The 17,814-nt window shown below is 41.7% G+C and overlaps 1 protein-coding gene across 1 annotated transcript in view; it reads left to right on the forward strand.

The window, feature by feature from the left end:
* SKOR2 (SKI family transcriptional corepressor 2) overlaps positions 1-17,000 on the forward strand; it is a 33,908-nt gene extending 16,908 nt beyond the window's left edge. The window contains exons 7-11 of the mRNA XM_040540586.1: positions 395-460; positions 843-941; positions 5,940-6,007; positions 14,848-14,912; positions 16,859-17,000. Of these exons, the coding sequence (XP_040396520.1) occupies positions 395-460; positions 843-941; positions 5,940-6,007; positions 14,848-14,910 (296 nt within the window). The 3' untranslated portion in view covers positions 14,911-14,912; positions 16,859-17,000. The remainder of the gene's footprint in view (positions 1-394; positions 461-842; positions 942-5,939; positions 6,008-14,847; positions 14,913-16,858) is intronic.
* Positions 17,001-17,814: the final 814 nt, after the last annotated feature.

A 17,814-nucleotide genomic window follows, 5' to 3' on the forward strand; every position in this document is an offset into this window, starting at 1 on the left:
GGTTGGGTAGGCACTTTACTGAACTAGAAACAAATGCAAGTCCTGCAGCCGCTTCTGCAAGGCACACAAAGATGTGCTGTGCTCACAAAATCTGTCTAGGCAGTAAAATTTGACAGAGAGTGTTTTTGGAGCCAAGAGTGCAGAGTGTTTGAGCAGAGTGCAGTAGTACGCTTGAGACCCTGAGAGGAGCCAGAACTTCAGAGGTCTCAGGCAGGGCTTGTCCTGTTTGTGAATGACACTTGGAAGCCATAAAGAAACCTTAACCTTATTCTTTCTTTGTATTTTTTTTTTCCTTTTTTGCTTCATATTCTCTGGAGCAGTTGCATAGTAAAGACAATACTGATGGAAAACAGTATCGGTAAATCAATAACTTTTTTTCTTTCTTTTTTTTAAGGTGAACACACACAAGAAACTAATCCACCTCATTCACTGAAGAAGGATGTAGAAAACATGGGGAAAGGTAAAATAAATAAGGGCCTCTTACGTTATAAAACTGCTCTTTGTTTTAATAGAATATGAGGATAATAGGGGGCATTTTTGTTCTGCACCATATTTTAAGCTTGTCAAGTAACATATGAATAATATATGGACCTTTGGGTGGATATAATTGAGATTAATGCATATATATCAATCAATACATGACACTGTAATATAATACTTTAAAATAATATATTGCATTGATTTATATTCATGGCTTTCTGCACAAAATCTATTGTAGGTCTATGCAACACTTTTTTTTTATAACTGCTAAAATATTTTGTCTTATAGTAATGAATTGCTCTATGAATGTTCACTCAAGAATTATTTATACAGATTAGTAAAAGCACTTTTCTCTTTGTTAGAGGAACTCCAGAAGGTTTTGTTTGAACAAATCGACTTACGGAGGAGACTAGAACAGGAATTCCAGGTGTTGAAAGGAAATGCATCATTCCCTGTCTTCAGTAAGACACTTATCTGCGGTTTTGGTGTTATTTGTGGGTTGTTGGTTGTTGTTGGGCTGTTAAAAGTGGGAGAAGTATGTTCTCAGTTGTGTTGCCAGGATTTTTGGCTTAGTTCTGCTGAGGTTGATGGCACGTCCACTGTGGCTTTTGAGGCTGCCAAAGCAGGTCTCTGGTAGAGAAAATCTGAAGCTGGATGTCTGTTTTGGTGTATGTTTGACTGTGTTTGTTAACACTGAACGCAGCGCATCAGCAGGGGTAGAAAATGGGGAGTATCTCTGCCTCCCAGTGAGCTTTGATCCCAGATCTAATAAAAATCTGTTAAAGCCTGTTGGTAGGGGGTCTTCCAGCACAGAACCACCACACCACTTCCTGTGCCATGCTCCCTCTCTGCAGGAAGGAATGGCTGGATATAGGGAAACCTGTCGGGGACTTCTGGGGCTACAGGGATGTCAGTCTTCCTAACCAGCTTCTTGGAGGCTTTTGAAGACAGGGTAATTTATGGACAACTTTTTGTGGTCCTAGCTGATGCTGGAGAATTGATTTGGAGTTTAAGGAGCATGTTTAACGAGTGGAAATAACAGTTTGGGTTTTTCCTCTTGAGATGGGTTGTTTGACAGGGCTCTTTGTCGTTGTTTTCCTTTGAGAAATGGATGAAGCACTATATGATTCACAGCAAACCCGGATAGATATTTAAAGCCTTCCCAGACTAATTGTCAGCCTGTTCTGCCTTTTGCTAACTTCTGTTAACTCCTACGTGACTGAAATATCTCACCAACAGTCAGGCAAAATACTCTCATGATGGTTTACCATAGTTTCTTACAGAGTTCAGAAACTCTCTGTTCTTTTAGACCTCCAAGTTCCTTCATAAAATCTCCAGAGACAAAAACCAACATGGCCAGTACGCAGAGATAAACAATTCAACAAATACCGCTGCTGCAAGCAGAGGAATGTTGCACCTCCCTGACTCAGAAGAAGAGGTGGGAACACAGACGGTGTTTTCCTGTTATTTAAAGAACGTATGTTTTCCCACTTTCTGTAGCATCGGATAGGGTAAGTTCAGGGAAGCAAGAAAGTACAAGGCAGGTCTCTGGAAATGATTCCATCTTTAGCCCAAATATTGAAAACCTCATAAATAAAGAAGAGCCTGAGGTGGTATAGATATTAATGAAAGGAGATAACCTCATCCTTCAATATAAATTCAGTCATTACTTGGGTTTGGGAGTGAGGTAATTTTCACATAATTTGTGTAGATCAAAATATTTGATGTGTGGTATTGGTGAAATGGCATCTTGGAGTTTTGCCATTCAGGTCACTCATTTATCCTTTTGTTCTTCTACAGTAAAATTAATGCTCTGTCATTGCCATGTAAATAAACACTGCAATTAAACCACATGAAATACAATTCAAATAAAAGAAAAGAACACATACGGCCAAACAAGGAAGTGGCAACTGTGTATGCCGGCTTGAAAAATATGTGGTTTCAACGTACCACAAAGTAGTGGTCAATTTTCTTCAGGATTAAAATAGAAAACAGATAATGTGCTATAAACAATATATGTAAGTGACCGTAAAACCTATTTACAGATTTAGATTTACCAAAAAAAAACCCTTCCCCATATAATAAAACAAAAAAATGTGTCTTTGTAAAGCAAGTAAGTGTAAAATCCAAGATTTGTCCTCTAGAGAAGTTTGTGTTGCACTGAAAGAGATGGGGTCTGCTCCAGGCTCTTGCTGCCACATGGGGCTGCTGCTTCAGGTTGGGGGTTAGAAGCTCTTAGTTTTGCTGGGATTTCCTGGCAAAGTTACTTACAGCCTGTGGTGGTGTTGGGTAGGAAGGCGTTAGGGAGAGAAATTTTAGGAAATCCAGTGAAAGGAACGTGGAGGTAAAATTAAAATTGTATTGCTCGTGGCTTGGAGATGCCTGAGGCTATAGGAGGGAGCAAAAAACAGTGGATAACAGGGTTCATATCCCAGTCTGGGTCACTGCAGCATCAGGCAGAGGGCTGGTAGGGCTGGGACTGAACCTCTGTCCAGCCATGAAGCTGCTGGGGACAGAAACACTGCCAGGGTAATTCTCACTCTTGGGTGGTGGTGGTTCTCGCTGTGCTTTGCAGTGGTAAATGAGAAGCGTTTGGCTTTTAAGTCTTCTCAATTGGTTTTATAAAAGATAAAATTCATTGCTGTTTCAGCAGGGAGTCAACATGTGAGACATGGAAAGTAGTGCTTTATCTAGTCTCTAGAAAATGTTCCTGTCAGGTTACCTGGAGTTAACTCTCAAGTCATCTTTCTTTGGGTCTCACATTTGGAACAGAGCATTTTGGGGGCAGTCGACATGCATAGCATCAAACCAATAACCACAACACTGCTATGCCGTCTCACGTGTAAATGGTTTTTGGTTTCTATGCTCTTGTCGTGGAAATGCCTGTTAAATGAGAACTGATCCTATTTGCAAGCTCATTCAGCAGTAGAATGCTGCTCGCTTCTCTGTGGCTTGACCCGCTTCAGGTATGGCTGTGATCATTTATAAAGCAGCAGACCTTGCCTTCTGCTGCTTGCAGCTTAATTTTTTATATTGCTAATGCACTTCAAAGCTGCAGGTAAGGTTTCCTTTTGCCTAGAAAGTCTCTCAACACAGAGCAAAAAGACCTCTTGAAGAATTTGCTGACCTGATAGGAATATATGCACCTGTGCATGGTGGCAGCGTGTTCTCCCAGAGCCCTGCGCTGGTCGTACCCTTGGTGTTGACTGGCTCGCATTTTGTCCAGCTGCATTTAACAACACGATGGTAAAACAGCAGAGATGTAGGATAGTTAAAGTATTTAAGTTTGTGTTAAGAAAACTCTTTAAATATTCATAACTTTTCTCCTGGGTATTGCCAGGCTTTGTCTGTATGCAGTTAGTCTCAGTTAATGCTGCCGGAAAAAATGTTCTCCTTACCATTAACCCCATTTCCACAGTGAGTCTGGGCGTTTGCAGCGCAGGGCTGAGCAGGATTTCCGAGCTGTTTGTTCTGGGAGGTGAGGAAGCTGTGAGGAGGCAGTCAGGGAGGAAGGTGTTGAGGAGATGACTCCGATTTCTCTGCGTAGCCTGCTCCTGTCAAAGTGAAACTGGAAGAGGATCCACATAGCAGGTAGCACAGCTCTGTCAGCATTCGGTGACAGAACAGGGGACTGTCACCTCTTTGTACTGCATAGCTATTTTGGTAAGCAAGAGAGGAATTGCAAATCTGCTTTTATTTGTGTTGGCTTCCTTTACTTGTCAAGTTGGAGCAGAGGAAACAGGCTGAAAAAATCTGTGGGCTTTTGTTTGAAATCTTTGTTTGAAATCTTTGTTTGAAATCTCAAGAAATTCATTAAGATATGTCACCATGTCCTTTTGAATGTGGCCACGCCGGACTCCTGATGGTTTCAGCCTGACAAATCGTCTCATTCTTTCTTTGTTTCACTGACATTTTCTTGTCATCCTAAAGTGCCTCCTTGTCTTTTAATAAACAGCTTTTGGTTTTCATTCAGAGAAGGCAAAATTTTTTTCATGAAAGATAACAGAGCTCTTCCCCCTTGTGTTTCTTCCAGCCCCTTCCTGTGCCCACACTTGGTGGGGACACATCCCCTTTCCCCACAGGCGAGGTACGTCCTGCCTCTCCACCGTGTTGTGCCACAGCTGCTCTCTGCCATCCTGATTCTGATTTTGGGGTTGAGCTTTTGTGGTGAGCCTGTGGGGCTGAGCTGGCAGTGGGTGAGGTCCCAGCACATGGAGCATTGATAGGAGCCGCATGCTCTCACCTGGGCTCAAATCTTTCTGAGCAATTTAGGTATTTCTGTGACTCCCATTACTGCACTACCTAAGTATCTCACAGTCATTTAATCTATTAATCCTTCCAACGTGCTTGGCAGATGAAGCAGTGCTATTATTCCTGATTTACTGGTGATGAAATGAGGCATAGCGAGACACATGCACGGAGCCCAGTAGAGCAGATATTGAACCCAGGCTTTCTGAGTCCTGGGTTCGTGTCCCAACAGCCAATGTGGCTGTTTAACTCTTTTAATTGTTAACTGTAAATAAGCCATTCTAGCTGCCTTGGCCTTGCAGTACCCTTCGGCAAGCCCACTCTGGCTTGACAGCTCTGCGTGCTGAGGTGCCCCATGCTGTTTTCTGTTGGCATTCACCTTGCTGCTCCTATGGTCAGGGACAGACTTCTGTCTCCTGGATCAAAATGGTGTTGCTTGGAGTGGATTTTCTGTCCTACTACGTTTAATAGTCCATCGCTGCACCCGTGTCTCCATCATGCTGCAACTCTCCAAGCTCTTTCCTTCTTAAATATTTTTATTTTTCCCACCCTCTGATAGCAATGTTCTGGATCACAAGCCAGCAGCTAATCTTCTATCCAAATGAAGTTTTGTCTGAAATAGTTACAGTGAAGGAAAATAGGGAAAGGAGTAGCTACCAGAGCCAGTGCAGTTACCCAGCTGTCATGGAAGCTGTGATCTGTATTTCAAAGACTTTTTGCCATCTGAGTTCCACATCACTGTTTAAGGAACTTTAATTTTTTGAATTGTGTTCAAAGCCGTCAGCATAATGTTATGAACTACAAATCAAACCCTGCATCCTTGAACGCCTTCTGTTCTCACATATTGGACATCCCTATTGATGTCAACAGATTTATACCAAAGCAAAGCAGTTTTTGCTGTTCTTTCCAGTGTCTGTAGAAGTTTGACTGATGACTGCAGAGTCTGGCCCATTGAGAAAATCATTGTGGGAATGAATGTTAGCAACAGAACCTTAGCAGTCTACGTTTGCTAGCTGAATCATTTTTTTCCAAGCTTTTCTGTTGCCTACAGTGTCTCCTACTAGATAAGAAGTTTCCATTAGGCAATCTTTTAGTTGGGTGAAAGGCTTTGTGGTGCTTCATAGTTCCTCAGCAGTGGTTGCATTTATATGAATTCTGCTGTGGTCTCTGTTCTAACTACTGCATCTACTTTTTTCTTCTCTTAATTATAGATAATTTTCAAGATCAGATGAAACGGGAGCTGGCATACAGAGAAGAAATGGTACAGCAACTACAAATCGTAAGTTTGTATTCTACTAAAAATGTTATGAACTATCACTTTGTGTTGTTTTTTTTTTTTTATAAGTACACTCCTCAAGCCTTTCCTTTGCAAGCCATGCAGATGCAGTATTACTGAGCTCGTATTACCTTATGCTTAGCAAGACGTAAGCATGCAGTTCTCAACTGGTTTAGAGTCTAATTACCTGGAGATTTACTTTCATACAGTAACCAGATGGGTCTTCATGTTTCAACTAAATGGGATGTGTTGACTGAACACCGAGAGGTGCTTCTTCAGAGAGAAACATGAGGACTGAGTCAGTAAACCCTAAGCAGTTAAATACTTGGAAGAGTTGCCAAGGGGTGCAGTTCAGCCCTGGCAAATAAACCTTAGGATGTGTTTTTTTCAAATTTCAGCCATTAGAGTAAGTGCTTAACTCAGCAGTAAATGATCCAGTTGCCAAAACGCAGTTCACTGTATGCACACATTGCTGTTTGCTCTATTGCTTGTTTATTCTAAAATCAAGTGGGATTTTGCATGTGTGTGTGAGATTGTGCAGCTCTAGACCCTTGCATACCAGTGTCCTGTTTTGAAAATTTGGCGTTCAGGGCCTAACTGAATCCAAAACAAGCAAAGAGTGGAGTATGTGAAGTTGTTTCTTACTCAGATACTGCTTAGTGGAGCACAAATGCAGTATTACGAGCTGGCCATCCTAGAGAACGGGAGGCTGTCAGGCAGTGTTTGTTTTGTTAGTGCTTTGTCTGTGATCAGTCTGACATTCAACAGTTTTTGAGGCAGGCTTGCCAAAGATCTCCACTTGTCTGAATCAGCCCTGTGCTCAAGCATCTAAATTTTCCTAGTGCTTGGCACAGACCAGACCCTGGGGCTGGGAGGCGGTCATCCAGCCTTCTGTTACTGTCATTTTCTACTTGATGGGTTAGGACATAAAAATGAAGCTGAAGGCCAGGATTGTCAAGCATGTGCACCTATGTTTAAAGGCATTTAGGAGCAGCCTTATTTTTAGAGCTGCCGAACATCTCAGCTCTGTTCCTGCTGACTTCAGAGATTTCAATGAGAGATGGAGGGTGCTGGAAAGAGATTGTTTATGGAGAAAATCGAGTCCTGAACATCTTTGGACTTGTTTTTGCTGCTGGTCTCCACTCCTTAACATATCCAGTTGTACTGCATTCCCCCTTGTCCCTCAATGCCTGGCAGGGAGTTTGGCTCAATCTGTAAATTGCAATGTGACAGAAGATGGTCATCAGGATGTCATCCTGAAAAGCACTTCCCCTGCTGCTTTGGACTTCGGGCAGGTGACTGTCCGGCTCCTGCTGTGAAGCATATTTAAGCACAAAGTTTGTGGGCCCATTTCAGCCTTTATCTCTCATGTCAGCTGAACTTGAATCTAGCTAACTCTCCCTCCCAAGGTGAGAAGGAACAGATCATCTCTGTCATTCACTTTGTGGCAGAATCGTGAAGTTGTTTCTGAAAGCAGACATCCCAGACCTTCAGCAAACCAGCTGTGATGGTTTCTCATATTAACAAGAAGTGGAGAAATCACAAGATTCAGCATAGTTCTTTTTCTTGGGCAGAAAAAGAAATATAATCATGTAATTCACACCCTTTTCATTAGTGGTACATGCTACAGAAAGACTAATAGTCATTTAATCATTAAACAGAGCTGCTTGAATGTACTTACAGAATCTAGTTTCTACAGAAACTAGTTTCCACACTTAATGTACTGTACCAGCCGTTCAGAACCTCTTCACTCACTGGCTGCCTGCCTTTAGTATTGTTAAGAGAAATGTTGCCAAAGCATCAGTAAGTCTTTACGTTTGCATTTGGGTATCCGTCCTGATATTGGCGAGGCAAGTAGTACAACAGCGAGACCAATAAAAGGATGTTTGCATATGAAGAACTGAGAGACTGCAGCAAATAACTAGGGTGTCTGTTTAAGCTGGGTGCAGAAATTGTTAGCGATGTTTTGGTTAATAACTGAAATAGAGTCAGGACTTCTGATGTGATAATCCCTGCAGTTACTTTAAGTTCATGTGAATGTATTCTGTATGGTTATATCTGGCTTTAGATTAATGAGCTGAATGTGCTAATGATATAACTCCATTGGCCTTCTTGGTTTATGCCATGGATGAATTAAATCTTTTGGTAGGTTACATAAAAAGCATGGTTTCTTTTGACTTATTTTTTCTGTCATTTTTAACAGAGGTAGATTGTTTTGTATATACCTGGAATATTGCATCATTGCTTTCACAAAGCTGCCCACACTTAATTTTCTCGTTAACACTGGAGTACAAAGAGAAAAGCAGAAGTTTTTAATACATACTCAAATCTTAGTTTTACTTACAGCTTCATAGGTGTATAACTGTATAGGATTAAACACAGAATTTACTGGTTTAACTAGCTACAGAATTTGGCTTAATTGCTTTTTTATTTTAAAGCTCATATGAATGACAGGTTTTTTTTTTTTTTTGGCTCTTCTCAACGTTGAGGGAATATACAACTTAATTTAGTTCTTTCTGAACACTTATGCATGATCATAAAGGCATCTCTTTGTTTAAAAGAACTCTTGTAAAAAGCATGTACCATGTGTATGTTTTGCCAGAGCAAAGATTTCAGTGTCTCTAAACTGAAATTGTTCCAGCCTCCCCTTGCTGAGTAACAGAATAGTCAGAATCACAGAATTAAACAGCCCGTGAGCATTTGGTGTGTCAGAAAAGTTCTGGAATACAGCAAACTGAATCTATGCTTGAAAAACTTACCCAAATACGATTGCCTTTGAACACTGCATGCAAAATGTAGAAGTGACATCTCCTTGAGAAACATGACAACTTTGTGGTGTGAACAAAAACTGAAGGCCTGTTTGAGAGCAGCGTTTTGTGCCCAGCCCATGCTTAACATTGAACACAACACTTTTTTTCATCACAGTTCTTCAATGACATTGTGAAACTGCAATGCAGAACGTGGTGACAAATTGGCAGAGGAGTGAGCACGTGCAGGGAAGTCGGGCTGAGTTGGGATGGCAGGTCTGGGAGGCGATGGCTCAGGCTCCAGGTGCCCTCTGCTGTTACTCTGCAATCACTGCACACAGCAGCCAGGACGTGACATGGGTTTAACGTTCTTCATTAAAAGCCTCACATAAAACAGTGTTTAATCAATGAGCTGTAATTTTAATTCTTTGTCCACTCCGGACCTTTAAAAATTATTTTATGCCTTCCTGAAAGTCAGGAACAAGGCTCAGATCTTTGGGAAGACGGAGGGGTGGGCTCTGTTCTGTTACATCCTCTGAAATGGATATTGACTTCTTTGGACATAACCTGGCTTGGTAGGTGGCTGGAGCTGTGTGGCCACTGGCAGATTCTGTTAAGAAAGGAGTTGGTCAGAGAGCCTGGAGCAGCTACCAGGAAGCGTTGCAAACGAGTGTGTGCCAAGCTTTCGGCCAAGTGCCAAGGAGCAATCAATCATCATATTTAACAAGAATATAGATCTTAAATCAATGAGTGCATTTTTCTTTTCTTCCTTCCTCAAAGCATTGTCTCCCAAAAGGCTAAGTACAGCACATGGAGTCGGAGGTCATGATTTGCTTCAGGCATGGGTTATCCAGCTTCTGTTAATTAAGAATTAAGCTATACTGAAAGGCCACTGAGAAGAAATCACTGTCCAGCAACTGGGGTAAATTCTAATATGGCACACGTGGTGCAAACTCATAACAGCTCACCTGGCTTCATAGTTGTTGGTTTCTGTCCGTTATGACCAGAATTTATCTGTCAGGACAGCCCAACCACCCTGACGTAGTACTGATTTAGCTCCTGCTGGAGTCTCTGCATCTGTTTGGTCTTGTCTTCTGGGCAACTGCATTAGTGGATCAAATTTAAAAAGCATGAACTTTCTTCCTGACAGGAGAAACAGATCAGAAGCAGCATTTCTGGCATGCTTATTTTTATCCATTTATGTTTATGAACCCCTCTAAAACAGCACAGCAAAAGAGTAGATCACTAAATAACAAATTTAAACCTACTGCAAACAGGCTGGCCTTTCTTCATTTCTTGTTAGAGTTCCTTTAAAAGTAGCTTGTAGATTCCCAGGAAATGCTATCCACAGGTGGAAACCAGAGCTGTAGCCTATCCATCAGGAAAGGCTAAAAAGAAAAAGTGTTTGTCATCCTGCCATTGTGACTCAGATAGCTAAGATCAGGTAGTGATCAATCCCATTACTTCTACGTGGGGATAAAAGGCAGTAGCTTTTTGAGACGTTGGAAATGTGAATTGTTCTGAAATTCTATTCAAGTGGAAAATGTTGGTTTGGTTGGTTTTTGTATTCACTCCAGTGAATTGACCGTCTCCCTACTGGCCTAACTTTGGGCTGGTAATAATGCTCTGACCTCAAAGCTGGGTTCAGCTAGAACTCCTCTAATATTTAATGGCCTCCGACCCTCAGTGTTACTTTGAATAAACTGTGTTCTTCAGAGGCAGACAATAAAATAAATCAGGAACTATCTGCCTGCAAAAATTGATTTCTGTCTGCATCATCTTTCATCCTGTTCTTTAAAGATTGACAAAGACTGTTTCAAAGAAAAAAAAAAAAATCTACCATGGGGTGGTATTCCTAGGTCTTCAGAGGTATGAGATCATGTCCCTTAGGATCCTACTGGTGTTAGGAAAAGCACCAGTAGATTCACTTCTGATTTTTTGTTATACATGGAAAGTTGGTGCTTTGTACAACGACAACTAATGTACAATATTATCATGTGTATATGCAGAAATGTCAATCACTGCTTGCCTGACACTCCATATTTGAAAAGTGGAAATGGGAAATAGCAGTGCTTTATTGGGAATTCTGGTTTGGTCCTCTGTTTAAAGTGGTCCAACTAGATCGATTGCCCTTGACAAGAATGTTAGAAGCAAACATCAGTTCAGCAAGATTGCACTGGAATTTCTTGAGTTGTGTCTTCGCTGAAGTGTACATCCACTAACACCCAGATAATAACAAGGAAAAGAATGTTTCTGGAACTCTGTGTTCACTCTGTCTTGATGACTCCAAGACAGTTTTCATTACCAAAAAAAAAAAAAAAAGGAGAAATGTTTTATCTTGTAGTTCGATGCTTGTGCGTATGTAGCCATATACTTGTGGCCAGTCTTGCAGATGTAAACTCCATTTTATTTCTGAGTTTACTCTTTTGTGCTTTAGCAGTTGTGATGATACTGCAGGTCTGCTTCTATATGTTCTGTTATCTTCATTTATTTTTTTTGTGGAATTGACTGTAGTTAAATAAGGATGGTATTTAGTTCCATATACATAATCCCAGACAGAATTCAATTCCCAGGTTTGGTAGCACTATTTGGGAAGATGTCCTTCTGATGCTGAATATAGCATACAGGTCCCTGACTGTGTAGAGAAAAGTGAGCCAATAAGTACCATTTTCTCCAGAATTTTATTTTCTACTGACTGCTTTTAGAAGACATGTGAGCAAAACCTGTATCTTGACAATGAATCTGGGTATACCTTGAACTAATAGGATGGAGCTGCACCTCTTCCTCCAGGAAATTTAAACGTTAAAGGAAATGAATGCTTGTGGAATTATTTTTTTTATGAGAAAGAAAAGTAAAAACTTCCTTTACTTTACAAACTGCAAAAATTCTGATTTAAAAAAAAAAAAAAAAAAAGGATCCATACATACCAAAGAGCCACAAGCCAGCCTCTGCTGCTGCCTGCATGCAGAATCCTTTTTCTGTAGTATTCAGGTATGCCAGTAAAAGTACATAGGAAAGGGACTGCATACTCCAGCCTTGGCTCTCAATCGCCGTGCATGCTGTGCGGGCAGGTGTGCTGCTGTGAGCACGTACGGGATGGAAGAGTCTCTGAACTCAGCCTGCACAGCTATAACTACTTTCACAGGGCAGTAGTGAAGAGACACCCCCCCCCAGGGCAAGCTGTTGGCACTTTGATTCCTACTCCAGCTGTCAAAGGCTCAGCGCATGATTTTTCTTCTGTTTAATCCCTCACAACGTTTCATCCCAAAGCATCACATGTGCAGAAACTGTAGTTTTCCACTGGTAGTTCAGCTGTGCATCTGTCTCTTTTCCTGCATAAATACGTTTTGTGTTTGGAAGGGCTGTCTTGGCTGGACAGTGCTCCCACTAAATTATCATGTGCACTCTCTGGCAATGCAAATTGTTTAACTAAATACTTGTAGGTACACGTTAGTGCTTTGGAGTAATGGAGATTCCCTGTTTGAGCAATAAAAGTCAGGGTGATGTATCATTGTGTACCCCACCTAAAAGGCAAAGTCTCCTAAAGAGGATGGTGTAGAGCAGCTGCTTTTTGTCCACGTGTAGCAGAGATCAGGCATGTGCTTTGGACTTGAATCCCCAGTTCTACCTGCTTATGGGTGCTTCAGATCATATTGTGGAACATACTCAGAGCTTGCAAACTGGATTCCTTATGGATGAAGGAAAAGCAGGTGTGCTCCAGGAATGCACTGAATGTGCTCCAGTTCTTAGTGCATGATCAGTACCCAGGCTCAGGTTATAGGTATCCTGAAGGAAAAACCTAAGGCAAATGTAGCACGGATACTGGCATTTTCTCCTGCACCATACAGATCTGCTGCTATTGCACTTTATTTCCAGTTTACGTAGGCTTAATCATGAGAGTCTTACTGCTTGATGCTTAAAACCCAACACACAACCATCTGCTTTTTGCTGTTGTTGGCAGGGGTGTGTGGCCTTTGATAAGGGGCCAGACTGGATCTTCATACCCATTTAAGTGCTGATCTGGTCTTCATCAGAGCACTCACCTTGGATGCACTAAAGGTCCCCTTTCGTAGTATTGTGAACAGCCCCAAATGTTGTTCCGCTGCAGCCCTGGAGTCACGACACGTTCATCCAACACAAAAAGTAGCAGATGACATTATAGGTGATTTAACTTGTGAGGAAAGTAGTCATTGTCCCTATTGAACACCCACGCCTCTCAGTTTCACTTATTACCAGGAGCATGGACAAACCAACACACATTGAAAAGATGCTGATGTGCCAAATATAGCAGAAAAGTGGATTAAGAACAGTACATTTCTGACAGAATGTACCGCGTTGTATTATCTAGGTCAGTACAGCTTGGGAGATGTCCTATATAATTGACGGCCATGCAAACTGATGTTGCCTATTTGCTGTTACGAGTGGGAGAGAGGAATAAAGCAGCCGGCAGAAACATCACAGGTCTCAGCTGAAAGGTGCTTATCCAGACAGTTTGTTTGTGGCTCCCTTTGCTTCCAGATTTGCACTGACCCTGTTAGCTCAGAAGTAATGATATAAATCAAGCAAATGGGTGATCTGATAAAAACTTTCTTTGCACAACTCTCTCTGGTGCAGTTTGGAGAGGAGTTTTCCATCCTTTGCAAACACTGTTTCCTGTCCCAGTACTCAGTGGAGAGGAGAGCTCTGTTTTGGGGGGATCTAGCAGCAAGTTTCCTGATCATTTTCAGCTTCTGTGAAGGGTAGGATTGTAAAAGTAGTCAGACAAAACACCTAGATCATGGGTTCCTTCAGGTCGCCAATGGTTTGGGCTTCTCGGTTTGTACACAGACATTTCCCTTTCCCCAGGACTATGTAAGAGAAGTGGCATGCCTCCTGTGAAAGGCTTCTGCTTTCGTTCAGACAATTCATCTTTACGGACACTGCTTCTTCCTGGTGCTGCGTCTTTCAGTCAGATTGACCTCCTTTCCTGAGAAGCAAAAGGGTTAGCTCCTGAGCTGCAGACGTCCCTTTCTTTCCTCTCAGACCCAGCCTTCCCTTTTCCTTACTGAGGCAGGCATGGACAGATAGGCTGTGTGAGAGATGACACTGCAGATACTGGTGTAAACTAGCAGTCCAGAGGCAGGCTGAGCACAATTCACACAAATGTCCCCACACGCTGTGGGCATGATGCAGATAAAACCAGAACAGGGGTGTACAAGAATGCACGTTAGGGAAATTGTGGATACAGATGCAAATTCACCTGGTACTGGTATGTTATTACCAATGCAGGGCAGGTTGCTTGAACTCAGTGCATGTGCCCATCTACTCCCTTTGCTGTTACTGCAGCTGTAGGCTTTGCTCCTGACTTGAGTTCAGCCCATTTGCCAGCTCACAGTAACATATTTGACATTATTCCTGGCTATATTCTGGAGTGCTGGCAGCAGAAGCAGGTCACCTCGGTGTGCAGCAGCACCTGGGAGTGTAGAAACACAAATTTTATGATCCCAACATGAATTCCTTCCACAGTCCTTACAGAAGGTAGCACTGAAGAATAGTGAATTTGTAGACACTTGGATTCCCAGCTAATGGAGAAATCTCAGAGCAATTTAGTTTTGTTGCATTCTAAAGGCCCAGCATTGAAAAAGAGCTGCCCCTTACTGCATTCCCTGTAGCCTGTGAACACATCATCCCACTTTGTTTCTAAATATAACCATGTTCCCTAATATGCCAATGTTCTCTGTTTTCCTTTAATTATTTGTTCCACTTCAGTGGCTTTCCTCAGGTTGGTGCAAGTCAGAGATAGCTATTAAGAACTTTCTAATTATGGTGATATAAATATATGAAGACTCATACTCCCAACCTGCTGTATTTTGGCTGCTCAGAGATCAGTGTTTTTTGCCTTTTGTTACAGACAGCTGATTTTTATCATTTTGCAGGTAGCAAGAATGGGCAGTCTTTCCATTTTTGTCAGCAACTGGTATGAACAAAACATCACAAGACATCTTTTACACTGGATTTTAAGACCTGTCTGTTGTGTAATCACGGCCATTTTTATTTCATTTCTGCTTCAGCATTCTTACAGCGTAAAGCAGTGGCTTTGTTTCTGTGTCATTGCAGATTCCCTATGCAGCAAGCTTGATCAGGAAAGAAAAGCTCGGTGCACACCTCAGCAAAAGCTAAAGGTAAGTTTGTGATAGAAGAGGTGTTATTCTGCCTGGCCTGGCCATTGTCTTGTTCTCTGCAGCCACTGTGAGGACTGAATCATTTTGTTGTGTGACATTACTGGTTCTGGCCTAACAACTCTGCCTATGGATGTGTTGTGCTGTGGTCTGAAGCTAATCTCAGACATGTCACACAAATTGCTAGCTTTCACTGGGGTAGGACGTAGCAGTGAGAGTTGACCATTGGGTGAATCCAGCCTAGTAGCCTGAGCAAGTACTTCTACTCTCCGACACTGGAAAGTGGCCGCAAGGTAATGGACCTTTGGCAGAAGGAGGGAAACTACCTTGACATTCAGCATGCAGTAAAAGTTCACATACAGGCAGGTAGGGATGGGTTTTTCGTGCCCATAACAGAGCTTCTGAGGACAGACTTGAGTTGAACCAATGCCAGGAAAGAGCAGTACAGTTTGGGAGCCTTGCAGATCTACGGTGTTCAGTCTCCTGCAGATGCATTGCAGGATCTTCCTGCACCCAACACCATATTTTTTCAGGAGTGTTTTTCAGAAGCATTCGGTGAGAATAACCATTGTCTCCGTCATCAGTGACCTGGGAGATTCCAGTTCCTGGTGCTAAAGCCTTTAAATGACGTTCTCTGTTTTTTATGGTAAAACAAGGAGAATGAGGCTTGGAGACAGAGAGGCAAAAAGTCAGTAGCTCTGCTACTGTGTTATGCCATGGAATTTGGCTTGTGGATTCAGCAAAAATATTCTTGAGGTGGAGTAGGCAGACTGGAAAAATAAAGAGCAATTCATGTACAGAGACCTCAATAATGCACAAAGGAAAGGAATTGAGAAGAAAGTCTGGGGCATCTGAATAAGGCTTTGATTGTATCAGTGACGGAAGTTTGTCTGAGCTATGGAAGAAGCAGATATTTACGAATAAAAAACATCAGGAGTAATCACAGAGTAACCAGATAACCAGTATCTGTGGTCTTGAGCTCTGCCTGCTGAGATAAGGAGATTAATCTAAGCATTAAGTTGGTCGGTTTTGCCCTCTTCTGCATGCTTTCTTACTGACTGCCAGCATTTTCCAGCTGAGTCTACATTAATCTGAGCACCAATTTAAAATAAATTCAGTAATATTAATATCCTGAATAAAACAGTATGCCATGCTGAATGAGAAGCAGGGGATCCTGCCCTAAGCGTGTTGTCCAAAGCACTGATCTACAATAAAAGTCAGCCTGAGGATGGCAGCATCAGATGAACGGCACCGTTTGTTCTCAGCATCAGGTTTTCATCAGCTGACAATCCCTGCAAGGGAGGTGCTGGCATCACAGCTACGAGCGTTCCCTGCTTGTTTGCTGAGAGTGAAGGATGGACGCATTTCTCATGCTGTTTTTGTTTCCAGTGACACACCATCCCTGCAGACAACAGGGATTTCTCCGAGTAGGCCCCAGTGCTTTTGAAAGATTAGCTGTTACTTAACTGCTAAGCTAAATCAGTCAAGCAGAGAATCACAACTATATTGCTCAGAAGCAATTTCAGATTCTCAATGTGCCAAGCAGGAAAGAGTTGCCTCCAGAAGAAACGTGCATGCACATACATACCACACGGTGCACAGAGGGAGCGAAGACCCCGTGCAGTACAGAGCAGTTAATGCCCTGTGTTTTCCCACAATCTTGTGTTGCTCTTGTTGGACCTGCCTTTCCACAGAATGTCTGGTCGCGTTTGGTCATACTGCAGTCAGTTACACTTTGTGCCTCATCTTTAATGAAGTATTTCCATGAGACTCTGCAAATGTTAGCTAGCAAAGTCTCAGAGGAAGCTTCTGAAGCAGGTCACTTTTGTGTATCCCTTTCGTGGGGATTGCAAATAAATGTTGTAATTTTGCAAGTAAAGAAATCTCAAACTTGGGTTTAGGGTTGGTAACCTTTCCTCTTTGTTTTTGTTTTGTTTATTTATTCCTAGAAGCGCAGGATCTTTTGCAGCTGTTACCTTGTAAGTTATAACCCACCACTCAGAAATCTGACTTGTATAAAGACTGAGACAATGGAAGGGCTTGGAAATTTAAAGAACAAACAAAACAGATCAGGTTCCTCTGAACCCAAGGACAAGTGACCTCAAAGCATCATGGACAACCATGTAAAATAGAATGTAGCAGCCATTTATTAGTAAAAACAAAACAACAAAAAAATCAAAAAATGCCTGTCCTGGATCTTTTTTGGTGGTACCAAAGTTTAAGTCTTTGTGTTTTTAGAAGGACTACTGAACTTGATAGAGAAAATGCTTTTGATGAACCATACAGATAAGCTGTGAAGGGAACTGATGATCCTTTCAACGCCACAAACACTTGACAACATCTGCCAGTTCATCTTTTGCTTGGGGATAGTGATTGTTTTATGGAAAGAAATGCGCATCGTATCAGATGGGCCAGAACCACATGTGAATGGGTGGATAAAAAAGCGTTAGCCATACACAGTGCTTTTTAAAAGCAGACTGGAAACTCTCCCACCCTTCTCCCTTGGCCCCTTCTTCCTCTGGTATTTTGCCTGCTGTATGAATTAAGATTGTACTCCTCTGGAAATATTTTACAATTTAATATTGAGTGTAATTAAGAATATAATCACTGTTATCAAAAAAGGTATTTAACTCTGTTGTAGTTTCTTTATCATTCATGTGGATAAAAAGTCTATAATAAAAAAAAAAAAAAAAAAAAAAAAAAACTATGAGATAATAGTTGAGCTTCCCTGTACTTCAATGCTATGCTTATTCCACTGAAAAAAAAAAATGAATGGAGAAATTTACCCCCAATAATATCTTTTTAGAAGCATCTTAATTCACAGATATGTTAATGTGTTGAAATATTTTATGGAAGAAATCTTCTGCCTCTGGTTATTAGAAAAAGTTTGGAAGTAGATTTGGTG

Source organism: Cygnus olor, chromosome Z, assembly GCF_009769625.2.
Source record: "Cygnus olor isolate bCygOlo1 chromosome Z, bCygOlo1.pri.v2, whole genome shotgun sequence".
Classification (NCBI taxonomy): Eukaryota; Metazoa; Chordata; class Aves; order Anseriformes; family Anatidae; genus Cygnus; species Cygnus olor.